The sequence below is a fragment of the Bos mutus genome, chromosome 14 (genome assembly GCF_027580195.1).
Source record: "Bos mutus isolate GX-2022 chromosome 14, NWIPB_WYAK_1.1, whole genome shotgun sequence".
Classification (NCBI taxonomy): Eukaryota; Metazoa; Chordata; class Mammalia; order Artiodactyla; family Bovidae; genus Bos; species Bos mutus.
Window position 1 is genome coordinate 48,660,636 of NC_091630.1, and position 22,214 is coordinate 48,682,849.

Here is a 22,214-nt window from a genome sequence, read left to right on the forward strand (position 1 = left end):
CTTAGTCTCATCCAACTTTTTGCGACCCCATGGACTGTAGCCCACCAGGCTGCTCTGTCCATGGGGAGTCTCCAGGCTAGAATACTGGAGTGGTTTGCCATACCAGGGGATCTTCCAGGGGATCTTCCTGACTCAGGGATCGAACCCAGGTCTTCCACATTGCAGGCGGATTCTTTATCGTCTGAGTCACCAGGGAAGCCCAAGAATACTGGAGTGGGTAGCCTATTCTTTTTCCAGGGGAACTTTCCAACCCAGAAATTGAACCAGGGTCTTCTGCATTGCAAGCAGATTCTTTACCAGCTGAGCTACCTGGGAAGCCCAATCTAAAGTACTACCATAATTCATTTATTAGAGTAGGACTTTGTAGCACTGAATATCACCTATCTTCTGCCTGGGACCTGGGAATGGCATTTCATACTCATATTGATGTGGCTTATTGGAAAAATCTGGACTTTCAAGCTAGAAAAGCCCGATTTGAATATGTTAAATTTATCACATTGCTAGATACCAAGGGAACATTTCGTGCAAAGATGGGCTTGATAAAAGACAGAAATGGTATGGACCTAACAGAAGCAGAAGATATTAAGAAGAGATGGCAAGAATACACAGAAGAACTATACAAAAAAGATCTTCACGACTAAGATAATCACGATGGTGTGATCACTCACCTAGAGCCAGGCATCCTGGAATGTGAAGTCAAGTGGGCCTTAGAAAGCATCACTACGAACAAAGCTAGTGGAGGTGATGGAATTCCAGTTGAGCTATTTCAAATCCTGAAAGATGATGCTGTGAAAGTGCTGCACTCAATATGCTAGCAAATTTGGAAAACTCAGCAGTGGTCACAGGACTGGAAAAGGTCAGTTTTCATTCCAATCCCAAAGAAAGGCAATGCCAAAGAATGCTCTAATTACCGCACAGTTGCACTCATCTCACACGCTAGTAAAGTAATGCCCAAAATTCTTCAAGCCAGGCTTCAGCAACACGTGAACTATGAACTTCCTGATGTTCAAGCTGGTTTTAGAAAAGGCAGAGGAACCAGAGATCAAATTGCCAACATCCGCTGGATCATGGAAAAAGCAAGAGAGTTCCAGAAAAACATCTATTTCTGCTTTATTGACTATGCCAAAGCCTTTGACTGTGTGGATCACAATAAACTGTGGAAAATTCTGAAAGAGATGGGAATACCAGACCACCTGACCTGCCTCTTGAGAAATTTGTATGCAGGTCAGGAAGCAGGTTAGAACTGGACATGGAACAACAGACTGGTTCCAAATAGGAAAAGGAGTATGTTAAGGCTGTATATTGTCACCCTGTTTATTTAACTTATATGCAGAGTACATCATGAGAAATGCTGGACTGGAAGAAACACAAGCTGGAATCAAGATTGCCGGGAGAAATATCAATAACCTCAGATACGCAGATGACACCACCCTTATGGCAGAAAGTGAAGAGGAACTCAAAAGCCTCTTGATGAAAGTGAAAGTGGAGAGTGAAAAAGTTGGCTTAAAGCTCAACGTTCAGAAACCTAAGATCATGGCATCTGGTCCCATCACTTCATGGGAAATAGATGGGGAAACAGTGGAAACAGTGTCAGACTTTATTTTTGGGGGCTCCAAAATCACTGCAGATGGTGACTGCAGCCATGAAATTAAAAGACGCTTACTCCTTGGAAGGAAAGTTATGACCAACCTAGATAGCATATTCAAAAGCAGAGACATTACTTTGCCAACAAAGGTTCGTCTAGTCAAGGCTATGGTTTCTCCTGTGGTCATGTATGGATGTGAGAGTTGGACTGTGAAGAAGGCTGAGCGCGGAAGAATTGATGCTTTTGAACTGTGGTGTTGGAGAAGACTCTTGAGAGTCCCTTGGACTGCAAGGAGATCCAACCAGTCCATTCTGAAGGAGATCAGCCCTGGGATTTCTTTGGAAGGAATGATGCTAAAGCTGAAACTCCAATACTTTGGCCACCTCATGTGAAGAGTTGACTCATTGGAAAAGACTGTGATGCTGGGAGGGACTGGGGGCAGGAGGAGAAGGGGACGACAGAGGATGAGATGGCTGGATGGCATCCCTGACTCAATGGACATGAGTCTGGGTGAACTCTGGGAGTTGGCGATGGACAGGGAGGCCTGGCGTGCTGTGATTCATGGGGTCACAAAGAATCAGACACAACTGAGCGACTGAACTGAACTGAACTGATAGAATGGGCAGCAAGTCAGTTACACCATCAAAATTTTTTTTTTTTTTTTTTACCATCTAAATTTTTATAGGGTCATGAGCAGTAGAGGTAACTCATAGGAAGAACTCAGCACATGGCAGGTACTCAACAAAGGTAGCTGCTATTACTATTATTATTTTTGCACACACACACTTTATTATTTATAGAAATTTACCTAATGGAAGCTTCATGAGAGGTAGTCATTTTTAACGGGGATGAGTATTGGGTTAGGGATCTGAGGACCTCAATTTTAATTTTCTTTTGCTGCTAACTCTATGGCCTAGAGCAAACTGCAGCATATCTTTGTTCTTCCAGATTCCACATCTGGTAAAATAACACTTATTCCTCCTGGCTTCAAGGATCTGTCATGAGAATAAATTGTTGACCATTTTTGGAGTTCTGAAGAAAAGATGCACTATAGGAATCTGAAGCAGAACTATTATAGATGACCTTTAACAATGCCTACCCAGTCCTTGGGCAAGTCACCCTTCCCTGGTTGTAAGCTGTCTTAAATATAGTAATTAGTGTTTCGTGGGAAGGTTGCAAGCTTCGAATCACACAGATCTTGTTTTGAACAGACTTGTCACCCTTCTAACTGTGAAAATTTGGTCAAGTAACTTTCCCATTTAAACCTCATATTTACAATGGGCATAATATCTATTTTTAAAGAGTTTTCAGGTGAAAAAATGTCCCATGTAAAATGCTTAGGACAGTGACTTCCCTGGCAGCTCAGTGGCTAAGTCTTGCGCTTCCAATGCAAGAGGTGTGAGTTCAATCCCGGTGGGAGAACTATTAATAAGATGCCATACGCCATGAGTTGTGACCCAAAAAAAAATGTTTAGCATAAGTATTAGATGATGATAGAATTCTGGGTACTTCCCTTTCCTGAAGTAACCACTTGAGGATCATTATAGTTTCTATGTTTCAAATTGTATATATTTCTCAGATTGATTAAGAATGCCCTGTAAACTTATTCAGTAAGTGTTGTCTTACTAAGTATTTAGTAAGACACTTGGTCGTATCTGACTCTTTGCAATGCCATGGACTGTAGCCTCTGTCCATGGAATTCTCCAGGCAAGAGTACTGGGGTGGATTGTCATTCCCTTCTCCAGGGGATCTTCCTGACCCAGGGATTGAACCTGGGTCTCCCAAATTGGAAGCAGGTTCTTTACCATCTGAGCCACCAGGGATGAGTATAAAAAATCTTATTTATATAACTTATACCCATTTTCATGAGTAAGAAAAAAACTGGTGACAACTTTTTCGAAGGTACACTGCAATGAAAGCTTAATTTTATATACATATATGCACATGCATTAATTCTGTTATTATACTCCCTATTACATGGATTTGGCTCTAATGCAGGTCGGATTATATTCTCTAAGATGTAACAATGATATACTAATTTTCTATAACCTGGTTATCTGTTAACCCAGTGCCGACATCATGGGAAGCAGTTACCTGCATGAGGACATGTGTTTAGAATTTTCACCTGGGATTATTGTTGTTCAGTTGCTAAGTTGTGTCTGACTCTTTGTGACCCCATGAACTGCAGGACACCAGGCTTCCCTGTTCTTCACTATCTCCTTGAGTTTGCTCAAACTCATGTAGGATGAATGTAGGCAAATGGGTAAAAGTGGTCAAAATATACAAATTTACAGTTATAAAATAACCTCCTGAGGGTGTAATGTATAGCATGGTAACTACAGTTAATAACAGCCTAGTACATATTTGAAAGTTGCTAAGAGAGTACATTTAACAAGTTCTCAGTACAAGAAAAACAAATTTTAACTGTGGGGTGATGGATGGTAACTAGACTAATTGTGGTGATCACTTTACAATATATACAAATATTGAATCATTAAACTGTACACCTGATACTAATACAATGTTATATATCAATTATACTTGAATTAAAAAAAGAGTTTTCATCTCAACACTGAGGAATATGGCCATATAAACATCCTTGTTCAAATTGCTACTAGCTCAAGTTATTTTCAGACTTTCTCACAAACATGAAATAGAGTTATTTGTGCTGAAGATATTTATCTCCTGCTTTCTCTGAGATGGGGTGAAACAGGATGGGGCAGGGGTTGGAAGGGGGAGGGAAAACCAGAAAAAAGATAAAATGTTTCCTCCTTTAGATTTTAATGTGAATAACCATTTGTAAAAGTCGCTGTTGGAATGTTGGAAGAAGTATGGTTCTTGCAAACGAGGGAAAATAAGATTGGTGAACTGACCTTGGCTAACAATCAAGAGCCAGTATTTGTTGAGTGCTTGCTATGTGCTGGGGACTCCTGCGATACATTTAACTCCTACAGTCTTTTGCAGCAACCCCTGGAGGCAAGTACTATTTTATGCCCATGTCACAGATGAAGAAACTGAGGCAGAGTTAGGTTAAGTAATGTGCCTGCAGTCACATGCTAAGCAAACAGCTTGGATGCAATCCTGGTCGATGAGGACACCGATACAAAAGGGGAGTGGTTTGGGGCAGAATGTGAGGCTGCCGATAGGTTGAGGGAAGGACCTTGGGAAGGCGGAGGTGAGAACTAACACGCAGGAGAGAACGTTATGCTTGAGACACATAGACACTGTTATGCATGAACAGACAACTAATGAGAATCTGAAAAGACCCTGATGCTGGGAAAGACTGGAGGCAGGAGGAGAAGGCAGGATGAGATGGTTGGATGGCATCACTGACTCGGTGGACATGAGTTTGAGCAAACTCCGGGAGATGGTGAAGGACAGGGAAGCCTGGAGTGCTGTAGTCCATGGGGTCCCAAAGAGTCGGACACGACTCAGCAACTGAACAACAACTTAGCCGATTCACTTTGCTGTACAGCAGAAACTAACACAACATTGTAAAGCAACTATATTCCAATAAAAATGAGTAAGAAACAGAGAGACAGAGGGAAGAGGGGAACCTGACCAGGGTGGGCACAGTGGGAAATGAGAGAGTATGAATTAAATAAGCTGGGATCACATTATGCAGTTGATGGGAAAAGCGTCTGTCCTCAACGTTTGTTTCTGAGTTGTTTGGAGCATTACTAAAGATGGTTTAACGTTTAACCCTGTGATTTGTGTTCTGAAAAAGGCAAAGAAGCCAAGCACCTAGGGAGATGACCGGCCATTCGGCCTCATCCTTCAGTGCAGGCTAAAGAGAGCAGGAGACTAGCCTTCCATATTGAGGCTAGTTGAACTCTCCCTGTTGAGATGAGAGTTGAGCCAGAGGATGGCATCTGGAGGCTCCATATTTCTGGCCGATTTCTCTGGAGCTCAGAGAGCCAGGGCAAGGGGAGGTGGGGAGGGGATGGCCACAAGCCATGTTGTGATCTTCACCAGGGCTCAGCGGGTTTCTGGAAACAGGCAGTGCATTTCTGGCACACTAACAATTCTAGCCAGACCTTCCTGGCAAATGCCTTTTTATTCCTGCTCTGCAGCTGGTCACAAAGGGTCAGAGGGACCTCTGGTCAGAGGGATAATTTTTGGATGACAGCATAGATCCTGGCACTAAACCAGTTTACACTCAACAGGCTACATTTTAATTTTCTTTGCCTGATGCTGAGGTCTTTTCAGAATTTTAACAGATCTTTGATTTTGTATTGATACAATAGTAGAAAGGCAAACTAAATTACAAAGATGCTGGAATTCAATGATTTAACAAAAGGACATGCCATTTGCTCTATAAAAAGAAAACAAGTTGCTTTTTTCCTCGTAAAGGACAGAGAATATATGTATAAAATGAACTTCAAAATGGAATGCCCAGGGAATTTCTCTTTTATGTAACTCCTATTTAAGAAATCAATATTTATACCTAGAAGAGGAACAAAAAATGACCACCCTCCCCCAGCATGAATGGTTTTCAATCTTGGCTGGTCAAAGGAATCACCCAGGAGCTTGAAAAAACAAAACAAAACACTGCCACCTGGGCCCCATCCTCAGGGATTCAGATTTAATGTGTCTGGGCTGAGATTCGAACATGGGCATTTCCAAAGGTGCTTAAGTGATTCTAATCTGAGGTCATGGTTGAGAGTTGCTACCCTAGATGCTGTGAGGGATTCATGGAGGCAAATGCCATTGACAATTTCAAGCAGAAAATCTACTGTCTTACATTTTTGCAGAGGCAGGATGTTCTGGGGAAGAAAAGATTTGAACATGAAGTGAAGAGATGCAGGTTTTGACATTGGGTTGGTGGCTTAAGTTTTCTGGATCTAAATTTCCTTATTAGGAAAAGGATACCATTTGATCAGAAGATTTCTAAGCCTCCTTCCAACTTTGACATTCTTAGATTCCAGATCTGTGGTTTGTAATGCTGTTAAAAAACACACATGCCTTGACCATCCCTGCAGACATGTTCATCTGATTGGTCTGGGGCAAGGCTGGACATCCGTATTTGCAAAAGCTCCTCAGGTGATACTGATGTGCAGAAGAACTGAGCATCACTGATCTATGTTCTCCATTGAACCAACTTCAGATGAAGCTGAGCTTGTACATGACTGTGTGCATGCATGTGTGTGTGTGTGTGTGTGTGTATAGTGTGCACATAAGTAAGCGTGGGGGTGTCACACCAGCTGAGAGAGTGATGGGAATTCACACTCAGCCTTGTATTAACTCAGAAACATGGAAGTAATGCTAACACATATGTCCATGCTGTCTTAATTACTCCGTGCTGGTTGTTTAGTTCACATGATGGAGACGTGATGCCAAATGTCTGGGATTCTGGCCCATTTTCGTTCCCTATTGGCTTCATAGGAATGAAAACAACAGGTAAGATGGCCTGGAACAATACTCACACACTACTTTAAAGCTCACCTAGAACTTTACATACATGATGGCACTTTATCCTCCCAAGACACAGATCAATTTTCTTTCCAGAGACAGAACATCCAAGACACAGGAGAAACCGTCTTCTGAAAGAACATACAACTGGAAGGGAGTGGATGCCAATATTCTAACCCAAACTTCTGAACTTCACACTGCTCCTTCTTTTATTTACTCCACTTCCTGAATCCACATTGACCGTACCAAACCATCCTAAGAGACCAGACATGGGGTCTGTTGGAGGAGTGAGGGGAAGGCACTATCTTTTGGGGGATTAGGAATGAAGAGAATCAGGCTAATGGTGCTGATTTTTCCTCTACATTCCATGGAGAGTCAAACCAAGGGTGTTCCCTTTGAAGGAAGGCAGCTAACCTTGGTGAGAGCAAGAAAAGCAGGGCACAGGCCAGGTGTAAAACCCATGTCAAGGAAAGAAAACCCAAGCAAGTCAGTTCAAGACTTGGCTGTCATCTTGATCCTGAACAGTCTCATTATTCTGGACTTTTTCTTCCCTTCTAAAAGCCAATGATATAGTAAATAAAAAGACAATCTTCAGGGACTTCTCTAGTGGTTCACTGGTTAAGAATCTGCCTTCCAATGCAGGGGACATGGGTTTGATCCCTGGTCAGGGAGCTAAGATCCTACAACCTCAGAGTGACAAAGCCTGCATGCCACAACTACTGAACCCTTGCACCACAACTGCAGAGTCCGTGGCCACAATGAGAGATCCTGCATGGCACAGTGGAGATCTCATATGTCGAAACTAAGATCCAAAGCAGCCAAGTAAATAAATAAAAGGTAACTTTATTTAAATCATTATCATAAATAAATGATAATAAATGAAAATTTATCATTTTTAAAAAAAAGGTAATCTTCAAAGTAGAGCCAAAAAGAAAGAGCAAAAAACCGACATACAAAGATTCTATAGAATATAACCAAGCTATGTCAGGTTGGACTTATAGGTTTAATAACTGCCTTGAAGAGGCTCAAAATTTTCTCAAAGTTCTCAGCTTCTAAAGGCATGGTTTGCCACCACCTATAGAGAGAAATCACCATTGTGCCGAGTGTAATTCTTTGCCCATTAATTCAGGCACTTCTCAAAGAGATCATTGCTAATGTTCTTATATACTTATGTGAAAGTGAAAGTATTAGTCACTCAGTTATGTCCAATTCTTTGTGAGCCCATGGAACCTGCCAGGCTCCTCTGTCCATGGGATACTCCAGGCAAGAATACTGGAGAGGGTTGCCATTCCCTTCTCCATGTGATAGAAACCAAATTCAGAGTGATTAACAAAGCAACAGAGGAAAATTCCAGGGAGCCACGCATGAAAACATTTCATGGGGGCAAAATGCGTTTAGAAAACTATAAAAAAAAAAGCAAAGTGAAGTTTTTAACATAGTTGGCATTTAGCAAATGAGTGAAGAGCTGGGGCCAGTAATCTAGTTTATGCTGTGTTGGCCCTTGAGGACATAAATTAAAATTTCAGCATGAGCCATATAGAGAGGTTTGCAAAAGTGTATACTGAAAGGTAGGCCATGAACCTTATCTTCAAAGGGTTATAAGTCTCTCCACTTAGCTGAAATAGCAACCAGATCACTAATGTGCATGAGATATATTTAACACTGAACATTTCCAACTCCTGAATAGAAGTAAAATTAGTCTATTGAGGCTGCCTCATAAAAATAGTTTTAGAGCTACAAAACAATTCTGAGGTTTTAGTCATAATACTACTTGGAGCTTCCACAAGAAGGATTTGGAGACTTCAAATTAAAATATAATGAATAGGTCTAAGCTTCTCCACTAAACACTTGAAAATTAAGGCTTAGCAGAGTGCTATGAAGCCTTGGTTTTATCCCTTAATTCAATAGCCCTCCCTCCTCACCTTTTTCCACTTCAAAGAGATTCCTGTGTACAAAAAGACACAAGGAAATACAGAGCGGATGAGGGTCAAGTAGTTTATTATGAACATCTATTCAATATGGTTAGATGCCATATAAAAAGCGTATAAGAAACGAGGCCATTTCAATAATAACTGGGCTACCCATTTTATGAGTCTGATACCTTGAACTGGTGTTGGCTAGTTGTGTGACTATCCAGAGGTCAGATTAAAAAAAGGAAAGAAAAGACAGAATTGAACTTCTCTTCCTCTTGTTAAAAATTTACCTTGGAAGGCATAAAGTGGCCCAAGTTTTAGAATAAGACAATTTATGGATTCCCAGATTGTAAAATGAAAATGACTATGCCTCTCTTGACAGGGGTGATGATTAAATTGAGCTAATGTGTATAAAACACTGCATACAGTGCCTTACAGATTGGGAGTTTGGGATTGACATGTACACACTGCTATATATAAAATGTCTTTCCATAAAAAAATAAAAGATGTGTTAGGCTCAGCATATTAACAAAAGGCAAAAGCTCAATAAATGTTATTTTTTCTCTTTCTTCCAATTCTGTTCTAAGTTGTAATGACTTAGGCAGAAATTTAGTCCCTCTCATCGTGACATAGTGTTTTTCTCCCAGCTAGCATAGATTTCAAGCAAGAGTACTTAAATTAGTTTGTGTTCCTATGTTCTCAGTTTCCTTAAAAACAGGTCTGTGTAGTGGGAGACTTTAATACCCGACCATGGATAGACCTATGGATAGACCAACTAAACAGAAAATTAACAAGGAAACACAAACTTTAAATGATACAATAGACCAGTGGATAGACCAACTAAACAGAAAATTAACAAGGAAACACAAACTTTAAATGATACAATAGACCAGTTAGACATAATTGATATCTATAGGACATTTCACCCCAAAACAATGAATTTCACCTTTTTCTCAAGTGCACTTGGAACCTTCTCCAGGATAGATCACATCCTGGGCCATAAATCTAGCCTTGGTAAATTAAAAAAAACTGAAATCATTCCAAGCATCTTTTCTGACCACAATGCAGTAACATTAGATGTCAATTACAGGAGAAAAACTATTAAAAATTCCAACATATGGAGGCTGAACAACATGCTGCTGAATAACCAACAAATCACAGAAGAAATCAAAACAGAAACCAAAATATGCATAGAAACGAATGAAAATGAAAACACAACCCAAAACCTATGGGACGCTGTAAAAGCAGTGCTAAGGGGAAGGTTCATAGCAATACAGGCATACCTCAGGAAACAAGAAAAAAGTCAAATTAACCTAACTCTACACCTAAAGCAACTTGAAAAGGAAGAAATGAAGAACCCCAGGGTTAGTAGAAGGAAAGAAATCTTAAAAATTAGAGAGGAAATAAATGCAAAATAAACAAAAGAGACCATAGCAAAAATCAACAAAGCCAAAAGCTGGTTCTTTGAGATGATAAATAAAATTGACAAACCATTAGCCAGACTCATCAAGAAACAAAGGGAGAAAAATCAAATCAACAAAATTAGAAATGAAAATGGAGAGATCACAACAGACAACACAGAAATACAAAGGATCATAAGAGACTACTATCAGCAACTATATGCCAATAAAATGGACAACTTGGAAGAAATGGACAAATTCTTAGAAAAGTACAACTTTCCAAAACCGAACCAGGAATAAATGGAAAATCTTAACAGACCCATCACAAGCACGGAAATTGAAACTGTAATCAGAAATCTTCCAGCAAACAAAAGCCCAGGACCAGATGGCTTCACAGCTGAATTCTACCAAAAATTTAGAGAAGAGCTAACACCTATCCTACTCAAACTCTTCCAGAAAATTGCAGAGGAAGGTAAACTTCCAAACTCATTCTATGAGGCCACCATCACCCTAATACCAAAACCTGACAAAGATGCCACAAAAAAAGAAAACTACAGGCCAATATCACTGATGAACATAGATGCAAAAATCCTTAACAAAATTCTAGCAATCCAAACCCAAAAACATATTAAAAAAAATCATATATCATGACCAAGTGGGCTTTATCCCAGGGATGCAAGGATTCTTCAATATCCGCAAATCAATCAACGTAATACACCACATTAACAAATTGAAAAATAAAAACCATATGATTCATCTCAATAGATGCAGAGAAAGGCTTTGGCAAAATTCAACATCCATTTATGATAAAAACCCTCCAGAAATCAGGAATAGAGGGAACATACCTCAACATAATAAAAGCTATATATGACAAACCCACAGCAAACATTATACTCAATGGTGAAAAATTGAAAGCATTTCCCCTAAAGTCAGAAACAAGACAAGGGTGCCCACTCTCACCACTACTATTCAACATAGTTTTGGAAGTTGTGGCCACATCAATCAGAGCAGAAAAAGAAATAAAAGGAATCCAGATTGGAAAAGAAGTAAAACTCTCACTGTTTGCAGATGACATGATCCTATACATAGAAAATCCTAAAGATTCCACCAGAAAATTACTAGAGCTAATCAATGAATATGGTAAAGTTGCAGGATATAAAATCCACACACAGAAATCCCTTGCATTCCTATACACTAACAATGAGAAAACAGAAAGAGAATTAAGGAAACAATTCCATTCACCATTGCAACACAAAGAGTAAAATACTTAGGAATATATCTACCTAAAGAAACAAAAGACCTATATATAGAAAACTATAAAACATCAGTGAAAGAAATCAAAGAGGACACTAATAGATGGAGAAATATACTGTGTTCATGGATCGGAAGAATCAATATAGTGAAAATGAGTATGCTACCCAAAGCAATCTATAGGTTCAATGCAATCCCTATCAAGCCACCAATGGTATTTTTCACAGAACTAGAACAAATAATTTCACAGTTTGGATGGAAATATAAAAAACCTCAAATAGCCAAAACTTGAGAAAGAAGAATGGAACTGGAGGAATCAACCTGTCTGACTTCAGGCTCTACTACAAAGCCACAGTCATCAAGACAGTATGGTACTGGCACAAAGACAGAAATACAGATCAATGGAACAAAATAGAAAGCCCAGAGATAAATCCATGCACCTATGGACACCTTATCTTTGACAAAGAAGGCAAGAATATACAATGGGGAAAAGACAATTTCTTTAACAAGTGGTGCTGGGAAAGCTGGTCAACCACTTGTAAAAGAATGAAACTAGAACACTTCCTAACACCGTACACAAAAATAAACTCAAAATGGAGTAAAGATCTAAACGTAAGATGAGAAACTATAAAACTTCTAGAGGAAAACATAGGCAAAACACTCTGACATAAATCACAGCAGGATCCTCTATGACCCACCTCCCAGAATATTGGAAATAAAAGCAAAAATAAACAAATGGGACCTAATTAAAATTAAAAGCTTTCACACAACAAAGCAAACTATACCGCTGCTACTGCTAAGTTACTTCAGTCGTGTCTGACTCTGTGCGACCCCGTAGACGGCAGCCCACCAGGCTCCCCCGTCCCTGGGATTCTCCAGGCAAGAACACTGGAGTGGGTTGCCATTGCCTTCTCCAATGCATGAAAGTGAAAAGTGAAAGTGAAGTCGCTCAGTCGTATCCGACTCTTAGCGACCCCATGGACTGCAGCCTACCAGGCTCCTCCATCCATGGGATTTTCCAGGCAAGAGTACTGGAGTGGGATACCATTGCCTTCTCTGAAGCAAACTATAAGCAAGGTGAAAAGACAGACTTCAGAATGGGAGAAAATAATAGCAAACGAAGCAACTGACAAATAATTAATCTCAAAAATATACAAGCAACTCCTGTGCAGCTCAATTCCAGAAAAATAAATGACCCAAATCAGAAAATGGGCCAAAGAACTAAACAGACATTTCTCCAAAGAAGACATACAGATGGCTAACAAACACATGAAAAGATGCTCAACATCACTCATTATCAAAGAAATGCAAATCAAAACCACAATGAGGTACCATTTCATGCCAGTCAGAATGGCTGCTATACAAAAGTCTACATGCAATAAATGCTGGAGAGGGTGTAGAGAAAAGGCAACCCTCTTACACTGTTGGTGGGAATGCAAACTAGTACAGCCACTATGGAGGACAGTGTGGAGATTCCTTAAAAAACTGGAAATAGAACTGCCATATGACCCAGCAATCCCACTGCTGGGCATACACACCAAGGAAATCAGAATTGAAAGAGACACGTGTACCCCAATGTTCATTGCAGCACTGTTTATAATAGCCAGGACATGGAAGCAACCTAGATGTCCATCAGCAGACCAATGGATAAGAAAGCTGTGGTACATATACACAATGGAATATTACTCAGCCATTAAAAAGAATACACTTGAATCAGTTCTAATGTGGTGGATGAAACTGGAGCCTGTTACACAGAGTGAAGTAAGCCAGAAAGAAAAACACCAATACAGTATACTAATGCATATATATGGAATTTAGAAAGATGGTAACGATAACCCTGTATGCAAGACAGCAAAAGAGAAACAGATGTATAGAACAGTCTTTTGGACTCTGTGGGAGAGGGCGAGGGTGGGATCGTTTGGGAGAATGGCACTGAAACATGTATATTATCATATGTGAAACGAATCACCAGTCCAGGTTTGATGCATGATACAGGGTCCTCGGGGCTGGTGCACTGGGATGACCCAGAGGGATGGGAGCGGGAGGGAGGTGTGAGGGGGGTTCAGGATAGGGAACACATGTACACCTGTGGCAGATTCATGTCAATGTATGGCAAAACCAATACAATATTGTAAAGTAATTAGCCTCCAATTAAAATAAATAAATTTGTATTTCAAAAAAAAGGAAAGAAAAAAAATACACAGAAATTGAAATAACATCCCCTCCCCCAAAAAACAAAACAAAACAGGTCTGTGTTAATTCACCGCATGGTAATTCTTTAGTTCTTATTGGTAACACTTGGTGTTCTGGGTAGCCCTGAGTTCTCTACTTAATATTCTATAAATGAAGAGGATTGAATCTAATGAAATATTTGATGTCAGTAACTTTGTGAGCACAGGTAGAAACAATAAACGAATAGAATATGGTTTCCCTTTTCATTCCTCAACCTTGGTCACAGACTCTGTCCTTCTCTCCGGGTTAGATGACATCTGATCCTACTCCAGGGTGTGGAAACCCAATCATGGCTCTTGGGGTGGTTTGCTGTCCAGAGGCTCAGTATCTGCCTCAGATCTTGATTAAGCTATCTCTTGACACGTCCTGATCACCTGTTAAGAGGGGTGGGGTTTTCTCCTTAGATGCAAACAGTCTCTGAACTTTCTAACACAGGACTATCCATTTCCTAAGTCTGATATCTTGAACTGATGTTGGCTAATTTCACTAGAAGCACCATCTTTTTTAAATGGAGAAAGCCCAAGCAGGGATGAGGAGACCCAGCTGGGACCAGTCAGACATTGCTCAGTCAGTGGAAAGGGGTTGCAGTGAGCACTCCATGACTGCTATGAAAAGCTTGCTGCTGCTGTTGCTAAGTCGCTTCAGTCGTGTCCAACTCTGTGCGACCCCATAGACGGCAGCCCACCAGGCTCCCCCGTCCCTGGGATTCTCCAGGCAAGAACACTGGAGTGGGTTGCCATTTCCTTCTCCAATGCAGCAAAGTGATAAGTGAAAGGGAAGTCGTTCAGTCGTGTCCGACTCTTCACGACCCCAAGGACTGCAGCCCACCAGGCTCCTCCATCCATGGGATTTTCCAGGCAAGAGTGCTGGAGTGGGGTGCCAATATGTACATTATCTGACATGTTGCAAGTCTTTACATCAGAAATGGAGAAGCAAATGAGTGATGGTACAGAAATGCTGAGTCACTCACCTGCCCGGGCTGTTCACAGGCTGTCTGGTACCTGGCTTGCTGGCACAGTTCTTTGACCCTCTCATATTTAGGCAAGTGATTAGACTGTTGGATATTCTTGTTTGATTCCTCTTTCTTACGTAGAAATTTCCTTTGACAGAAAAAGAAAAGCTTATGTGAGAAGTGATCTGAAATGACCTTCACTGTGACGCCTGTCTTTTTTTTTCCTTCCCTGTCACATGACTCCACACTCTCCAAAAAGCAATAAATAGTTATCAAGTCTCTACCCACAGGAGCCCAACATTTTATGAGTCCTTTGGGAAAATTACAAGCTGGGAATTATGAAGATGAGAGATCAGGGAAGGAAAATCACTTCCTTCAAAATCTTCATTTCAAAACTCTGAGCATAAATGTTCAGCTTTATAGGCTCAAAGTTCATTTTTGTTAAAAAGCAATGATAGAAATGTTTTTCTCTTGCCTAGGGTAAGCATGGAGAAAAACAAAGACAATGGACATTACAAATAGAAAGGAGAAACCCAGAAATGACTCTGGAACAGTTATTAATACAATCTCATCTATTTGTCTATTCAAAACTAGGAAAGGCACATAAGGAAAAGAAGTGGAAGGGCATCAGGCAGAACCTGGAAGGGATAACTGAGAAAGTCAATTAACCGGTTCATTTAGGAACTGAGGTGGACACATGCTGTGGGAATCCACGGCCTCATAAAGACTGTGGTCCCATCTTTGCAATTCTGACTCAGCCATCATTACTCTGCTGGCCAGAGGAGGATGAGTCTTATGACTAGGTTTACGAAATCCACACGCTTAGTAAACCAAAATAAGGGGGAAAAACATTCCCAGCAGGGAGAGCTGCCCACAAAGACTCGTTCCCAGAAGCACCCCAGGAACCAATAATTACCCTCTTTCCACGAGGAATGTATCACGCCAAATTTTGACCTTCTTGTTTGTTCGAAACCTGGAAGCAAAGTAATAATATTTACTGTTGGCACTGGGACACTTTTCCAAATGGATCTGTGCTAACAGTTTATTTAAAGCAACACCCCTCGCTTCCCGCAGACCAGGACAGCATCTCCATCATCACGCCATTCACAAACAACGGAGGAGGTGCTCAGCTCAAGGCGATCCCCGGGGGCGGAGGGTATTTTGCCTCCACTTCTGTTGGCTGCTGGCTGGCTCTGGGAGCTGGTGTGCTCGGGGCTGGCTGAGGGGAAGGAAACTGACGCACCTGTTACCTGGCTTTTCCTGGTCCAGAAGTTTGAGTACAGACTTGCCGTCTATGTCAGGAGGTGCGTCGAGCCCTGCGATGTCCAAGATGGTAGGGGCCAGGTCAATGTTTAGAACGATCTGTGGGACTCTGTAAAGGGACAAGATGGTTATGCCTGGGCCCCAGCACCAGTGGAGGGCCCCACCAGGACTGTTTTTCCCATCCCAGTACTCCCTGGCCTTCACTGCTTCGCAGCTTCTCATCTGGTTGCCTAGGAATGGTGGTTGATTCTGGGAGGTACCTGAGTGCTCAGCCACTGGGACCAAGAGAAAGACTGACTGTCACAGGGGTCAGGCTGGAGACAGGCTTGTCCCCCTGAGTTCTGGCCACACCTCAGACAAATTGTGGCCTGATGTTTGGCTTTTGTAGGCTATGTATTTTCTTCTGAAACCTGAGAGTCCATCACTCCTCTGTTGAACTAGGGCTTTGAAATCAATCTTCTGAAAAAGGACACAAGGTTTTTATACTTGAATTAAATGCATGCTGCCTAGCCTTTCAAACATAAAGCCTTCCAACTCTAGATCCAATGCTTCCCCAGGAGTTTCCAGCGATCTGGAGACAATGCATGTGTGCACATGACTCCTTTGCATGTGTCACCCAGTCGTGTCCAACTCTTTGTAACCCTGTGGACTGTAGCTCACCAGGCTCCTCTGTCCATGGGATTTTTTTCAGGCAAGAATACTGGAGTGGGTTGCCATTTCCTCTTCCAGGGGATCTTCCTGAACCAGGGATCAAACCCCCGTTTCCTGTGTCTCCTGCATCGCAGGTGGATTCTTCACCTGCTGAGCCATCCGGGAAGCCAGGGAAAGACATAATAACATTCTCCAAAGCGGCCCTTCTTATTGCCATCACTTCCTCCCCAGCATGCACTGGAATGCAGCAGCAGACAAGCCACATAGATGAGACTCAGATTATCTGGCATCTGGGCCCCACTGCTGTCACATCCAGGATGGGGGAACTCTGAGAGGGGCGTGTGTACCCTGTCTGTGCAGCTTCTTCATTGTGAAATCAGGGGTCCAGACTGGATGCTCTTGAAGGGTCATCCCAGGTTTTGAATTCTACTTGCACTCTTTTCTTTCACGCTTTCGGTAACTGATTCATGTAAAGGATCTCATTTTACACTACACATTATGATGTGCTGGCAGGGCATACAAAATCCATTTATGATGGGAATACTGACATGCAAAGGGATGCAGTGACTTAAGATGACAGAAATGGAATTTCAGTCCTTCAGGCTTCTTTTCTTAAAATTCATTTAAAGTTCATTTAAATACATTTTAATTAAATAAAATGTATCTAAAATTATTTAAACTTTAAAGTTCTTAACATTTAATTTCCTTTAAAAATTCTTCAGTAATAGTTTTTTTAAAAAAGCAACCAAGAGGATGGCACTGGTTATCATTTTAAAAAAAGATTCGAAGAAGGTAAGGATGACATACCTAAAATCACACTCTATGTCTGTGTTCACAGTCTCATGGATTCTGGTCGGTTTGAGAGAGCTAATCATTGATACAGTTATTTTTCCTTTCTCTTGAAAGAGTAGACATTAATTTAGCATGTGGCAGGACTGGGGGAGGGGTGGGGCAGGCGGGAGGTTTTGTCTTCTAAATTATGAACCTACACTCACCCTTTTTTGTTTGGACTAAAGGAAACCAGACCCTGAGATTGGTAATCGAATTATCTCAGACATACACGAGCTATGACAGTTGAATGTTGGAAACAGAGAAATACATACGTGGATCCTGGCTCTACACTTGGCCCACGAATAAAGAAAGGCACGCGGATATCAAAGTCATATGGCATGGATTTCCCCTTGACCAGTCCAAATTGCCCGATATGGTAACCGTGGTCGGCGGTATAGATGATGTAAGTGTTCTCCAGCTCACCCGTTTCCACAAGCATATTATATAGCTGAAACACAGCACAGACCTCAGTCAGAAACAACTGTGATGGCATAAGATGACAATAGCGTCGCCATGATTCCCCTCAAATCCTTTTTCCATTATTTTTAGAAGGCAAGAGTTGCTTTAATAGGGCTGACAAACATGTACGTTTATACACATTTTTCAAGTTGCCTGCAATCCTGGAGGGAAAAAGTCCAGTAATACAGTTGATTCTTATATAACTTTTCTTAATCTGGCTTATTTTTGCCTATTTGAAAAAAAAAAAAACCACACAAAACAACCTCTACCATCAAACTTTAAGGTTTTACTTTGAAAAATCCATTTTAAAGCAAATTTGACTATCATCCCTCATATTTAGTTATCAAAGATTAAAAACAGGCTACCTCTGAGCCTGATCCAGTCACATCCAGCCTTTAGGCATGTCTTGTTTGGTTTATGTTATCTGTAAAACTCAGGAAATTTCAAATACAATTTTTGTATTTCTGGCTTCTTTTAAAAGTCAGAAGACTTAATACTGTATCCATATTTTCACAAGACCAAAATTAGTTGAAGCTGAGTAGTTGTTCCTTGCGTTAGATGAGGGAGTTTAGATTTGAGTTCACCGTGATCCTCACCATGCCCTATCGCCTTATACTCTATCTACTTTAGCTATCTACACTATTTGCTTAACCCCTGAAGGTATTTGTGGTGATAACCCTTGATTTATGATCAAAGGTTTATGATTTTTGATCAACTCATTTTTGCTACTGGCTCCACAAGAACCAAGCCTAGAAAGAGAACAAGATGAGGGGGGATGATGAGTTCACAGAATACCCAGCCCCCACACTCTCGCAAAATGAAAAACAACAACTACTACAGAAGCAGGGTTGGCAAGAATGCATCTGCACAAGGGGAGCTGGACCAAAGCCCATCCCTGGGGCCGGTTCACGGGCTTACCCGTTCCACAGAATCATCCACTGACATCAAAGTTTGCAGCCGTTTGCGATGTAGAACGTTTGTGAACTCCATGTGGATGGGCAGCATGGGTCCCGTGTACTGCATAATCCAGTGTTTGTCCATATTGGGCGCATAGTTATAACTAGGAGTTCTGCAAATATCCAGAAACGAGTCTTACTATATATGCTTTTTAGTCATTTAGAGAAATAGTTCACGTTAAACGTTGTGAAATAACCATTTAGGAAAGACTTCAGACACAGCTAAAGAATTTTTCTCTCTGGTACATCTCTGTGTTTGTAAAGCGATTTCAAGTCTGCACCACCCCAGACCACACGAGTTCTCTGAAGGTGTATGGGTTCAAACTTATAAAACCAAGACTGGCAGTGAAAATCTAATTAGTTTAAGTTCATTTAGGCTCATTGAATAAAATGTGTAAAAATACCTCGAGATGATTGTGGTCATGTTACAAATTTACAGATAAAACTCAGTAATGTAGAAGGGAATGTTCTCATGGTGATGTTAACTCATAAAATTTTACTGCTAATTAGGCTATTAAATATAGTCACTAATGTGTTACGTGCAGTGATGAAGAATCATAATTTCAACACATTTTATCTCTAGAATTTACTAGGGTATTATATTGATTACTTACATATCTAGTCTCTGAATTTTTCTCATTCCTAACCTCACATATAGATATCATCAATTTATTGGATTTGTTGGAATTACAAGCAAGTCTACTACAATATACATGTTTATCAGTAAAGCTGTTCATTATAGACAAATCAATATAGATGCAGGCATAATTTTTGCTAACTATAGGGAAGTGAGTCCTATTGTTCTGAGACAGGTGGTTTGAGCCTATATTTAATCTATAGAGATCTAAGCAGTGCCCATACTTCCCTTTGGGGACCCACAAAGTACATTACCTTCTCTTTGAAGTCTTCCCCAACTCCCTGGATCATAAGACGCTGCCACTTCACACTCCCAAAGAACATATCTATGCTAGAATATATCTATGCTTTTCACACTGAGAATTGTTTTTCATTTGACCTCTCCATCAGACTATAATGTGTTTGAACTTTCTCCTTAGCTGATAAGCCTATGAAAGTCAGTCACTCAGTCATATCTGACTCTGAGACCCTATGGACTGTAGCCCACCAGACTCCTCTGTCCATGGAATTCTCCAGGCAAGAATACTGGAGTGGGTTGCCATTTCCTTTTCCAGGGGATCTTCCCGATTCAGGGATTGAACCCGGGTCTCCTGCATTGCAAACAGATTCTTTACCATCTGAGCCACCAGGGAAGCCTATAAACATTGTTTAATAGTGAAAATTCAGTATTTACCACGGGTCAGGGACTGTGCTAAGTGTTTTGTTCACATCTACTCATTTAATTAGCTCAGCTCTTCTGGGAAATAGGTTTATCATTCCCATTTCACAGGTGAGAAAACTGAGGCTTAGCAAAGCTAACTTTCTCAGGTTAACAAAAGTAGCAGGGAATCGAACCAGGACTTGGTTCCAAAGCTCATTTGCTTTAACAAAATGAAGGGAAAGTAAAATGATGGGGGCTTCCTGCATCTGAAGCTGCTCTTTGTGTGAACCACAACTGTGCAAATAGCCAGTCTCTCAGAACAAGAGAGGCTGATAGAGGAATCTGATTACTGCTCTCTGTTCCGGGGAGAACCCTATCAGTGAAAGGCGGTGGATAATGATGACTGCAGGAGATCCTGTGACATTGTTTACATCATAAAACTAGAGAAACAGTCAATCACTGTGACCTGGTGAGTCCAGAAGCCTCGACCATGTTCCACTCGTCCCGTCATGGAGCAAATTTCCTATTGAGGAAACTTGGAGTTTCTGAGCTGCGTGACTGTACACAGAACATGAGGCTCTCTATATGCTACCTGTTACTATACATTTTCTTCCACCAGCGGATTTGCAGCGCTTCTCTTTTAGTAGTTGAAAATGCTGTTTTGGTACCATTGGCCTTCCTGTGTAGAAAGTTACCCTAATCATCTGTATGGATGCTGGCTGCTTAACGAATGCCAATACAACACTGAGCACAAGAGAAACTGTCCTTAAAAGTGCACAAGTTATGCTGAGAGGTGTCAGTCAACTTCCTTTTAAAGAGACATATTTGTAGGGTAGGTAAATGTAGCTCAATTTGCTCACCTGGAAATGGGGATAAGAGCATCTCATAAAAATCTGCTTTGAGCAACAACAAATCTGACTAGGGACTTCCCTGGTGGTCTAGTGGTTAAGATTCGGTGCTTCCGATGCAGTGGGCATGGGTTCGATTCCTGATTGGGGAACTAAGATCCTACATGCTGCATGGTGCAAAAAAAAAAAAAAAATAAAAAAACCCCCAAAAAACTCAGCCTCTCACCCTCTAAAATCTTTAAACTTGTCTGTCTATTTATCTATTATCTATCTATTTAAAGTGCCCAGAACAAAGTACCTGAGTTTCCTACATAAGCCAATAAACAAATGTATTCTATATAAGGATCTGGGTGGGAAAAAAAATCCGTGACATTAAATAAACAAATTTTCAGATATCACTTGCCATTCTTTATCAGAGAAACTGTCAGCACGAACTTTCCTCTGCTCACCAAGCAGACAACTCATGAACCGAATGGTCCCATTTTTGGTCTGAAAGGGTTCTTCGTATCTCCCATTGCACCACAGACCAAATGAGACCCTTGTATTTCAGAAGCCTGGGCAGTAGGAAAGGACTTAAGCCCGGGTTTCTTATTCTTAACGCAGCATGTAACCTTACAAACAAGATTAGAGGAAGAGACTGAAGAGGAGGAGGAGAGAAGGGGGAGCTTCTAAATCCCAGAGGAAAGAGATTTTCACCGTTGGGGGGAGTTTGAGGTCAGAGAAATAGAGCAAGCTGGTCACGAAAGGTCCTTCACCACTTACTGATACGTGCCCTGAAAAAGAATATGGCTATAAAAGATTACACGGGCTTTCTTCATAATACCTCACCAGCCTCCTCTTACTGCCTTTGATGTCGGTGTGCTTTAATTTAAAAATAAATCTAGTTGACTTTTTTTTTTTAACCACAAAACCTCAAACACAAATAAAAATTACAATAGGGAACCGAGAAGCAGGCTCATAGTGGGTAAATCGTATCTTCCACCGGTTACCTTCCAGTGCTTGGCACGGCTCCATCCACCTCGCCCTGAGGAACAGGGAAGCTCGCAGCAAATTACAAGCCTCAAATTGGACTCCTGGATTTACAGAATGACATATGTTCAGTCTGGCTTTTATTAAAAGGGAGAGTTTGGGTCTATTGTCGAAGTTGTCCTTCCTCCATCCCATTTTTTTTTTTCTTTTCTCTTA

The 22,214-nt window shown here is 41.0% G+C and overlaps 1 protein-coding gene across 5 annotated transcripts in view; it reads right to left on the reverse strand.

The window, feature by feature from the left end:
- Positions 1-22,214, reverse strand: part of SULF1 (sulfatase 1) — a 198,377-nt gene that overhangs the window by 33,601 nt on the left and 142,562 nt on the right. For all 5 annotated transcript variants that reach the window (XM_070382297.1, XM_070382292.1, XM_070382293.1 and 2 more), the window contains 5 exons: positions 18,868-19,018; positions 17,763-17,938; positions 15,989-16,117; positions 15,662-15,718; positions 14,764-14,893 (listed from right to left, as the gene is read on the reverse strand). In XM_070382297.1, the coding sequence (XP_070238398.1) occupies positions 14,764-14,893; positions 15,662-15,718; positions 15,989-16,117; positions 17,763-17,938; positions 18,868-19,018 (643 nt within the window). The remainder of the gene's footprint in view (positions 1-14,763; positions 14,894-15,661; positions 15,719-15,988; positions 16,118-17,762; positions 17,939-18,867; positions 19,019-22,214) is intronic.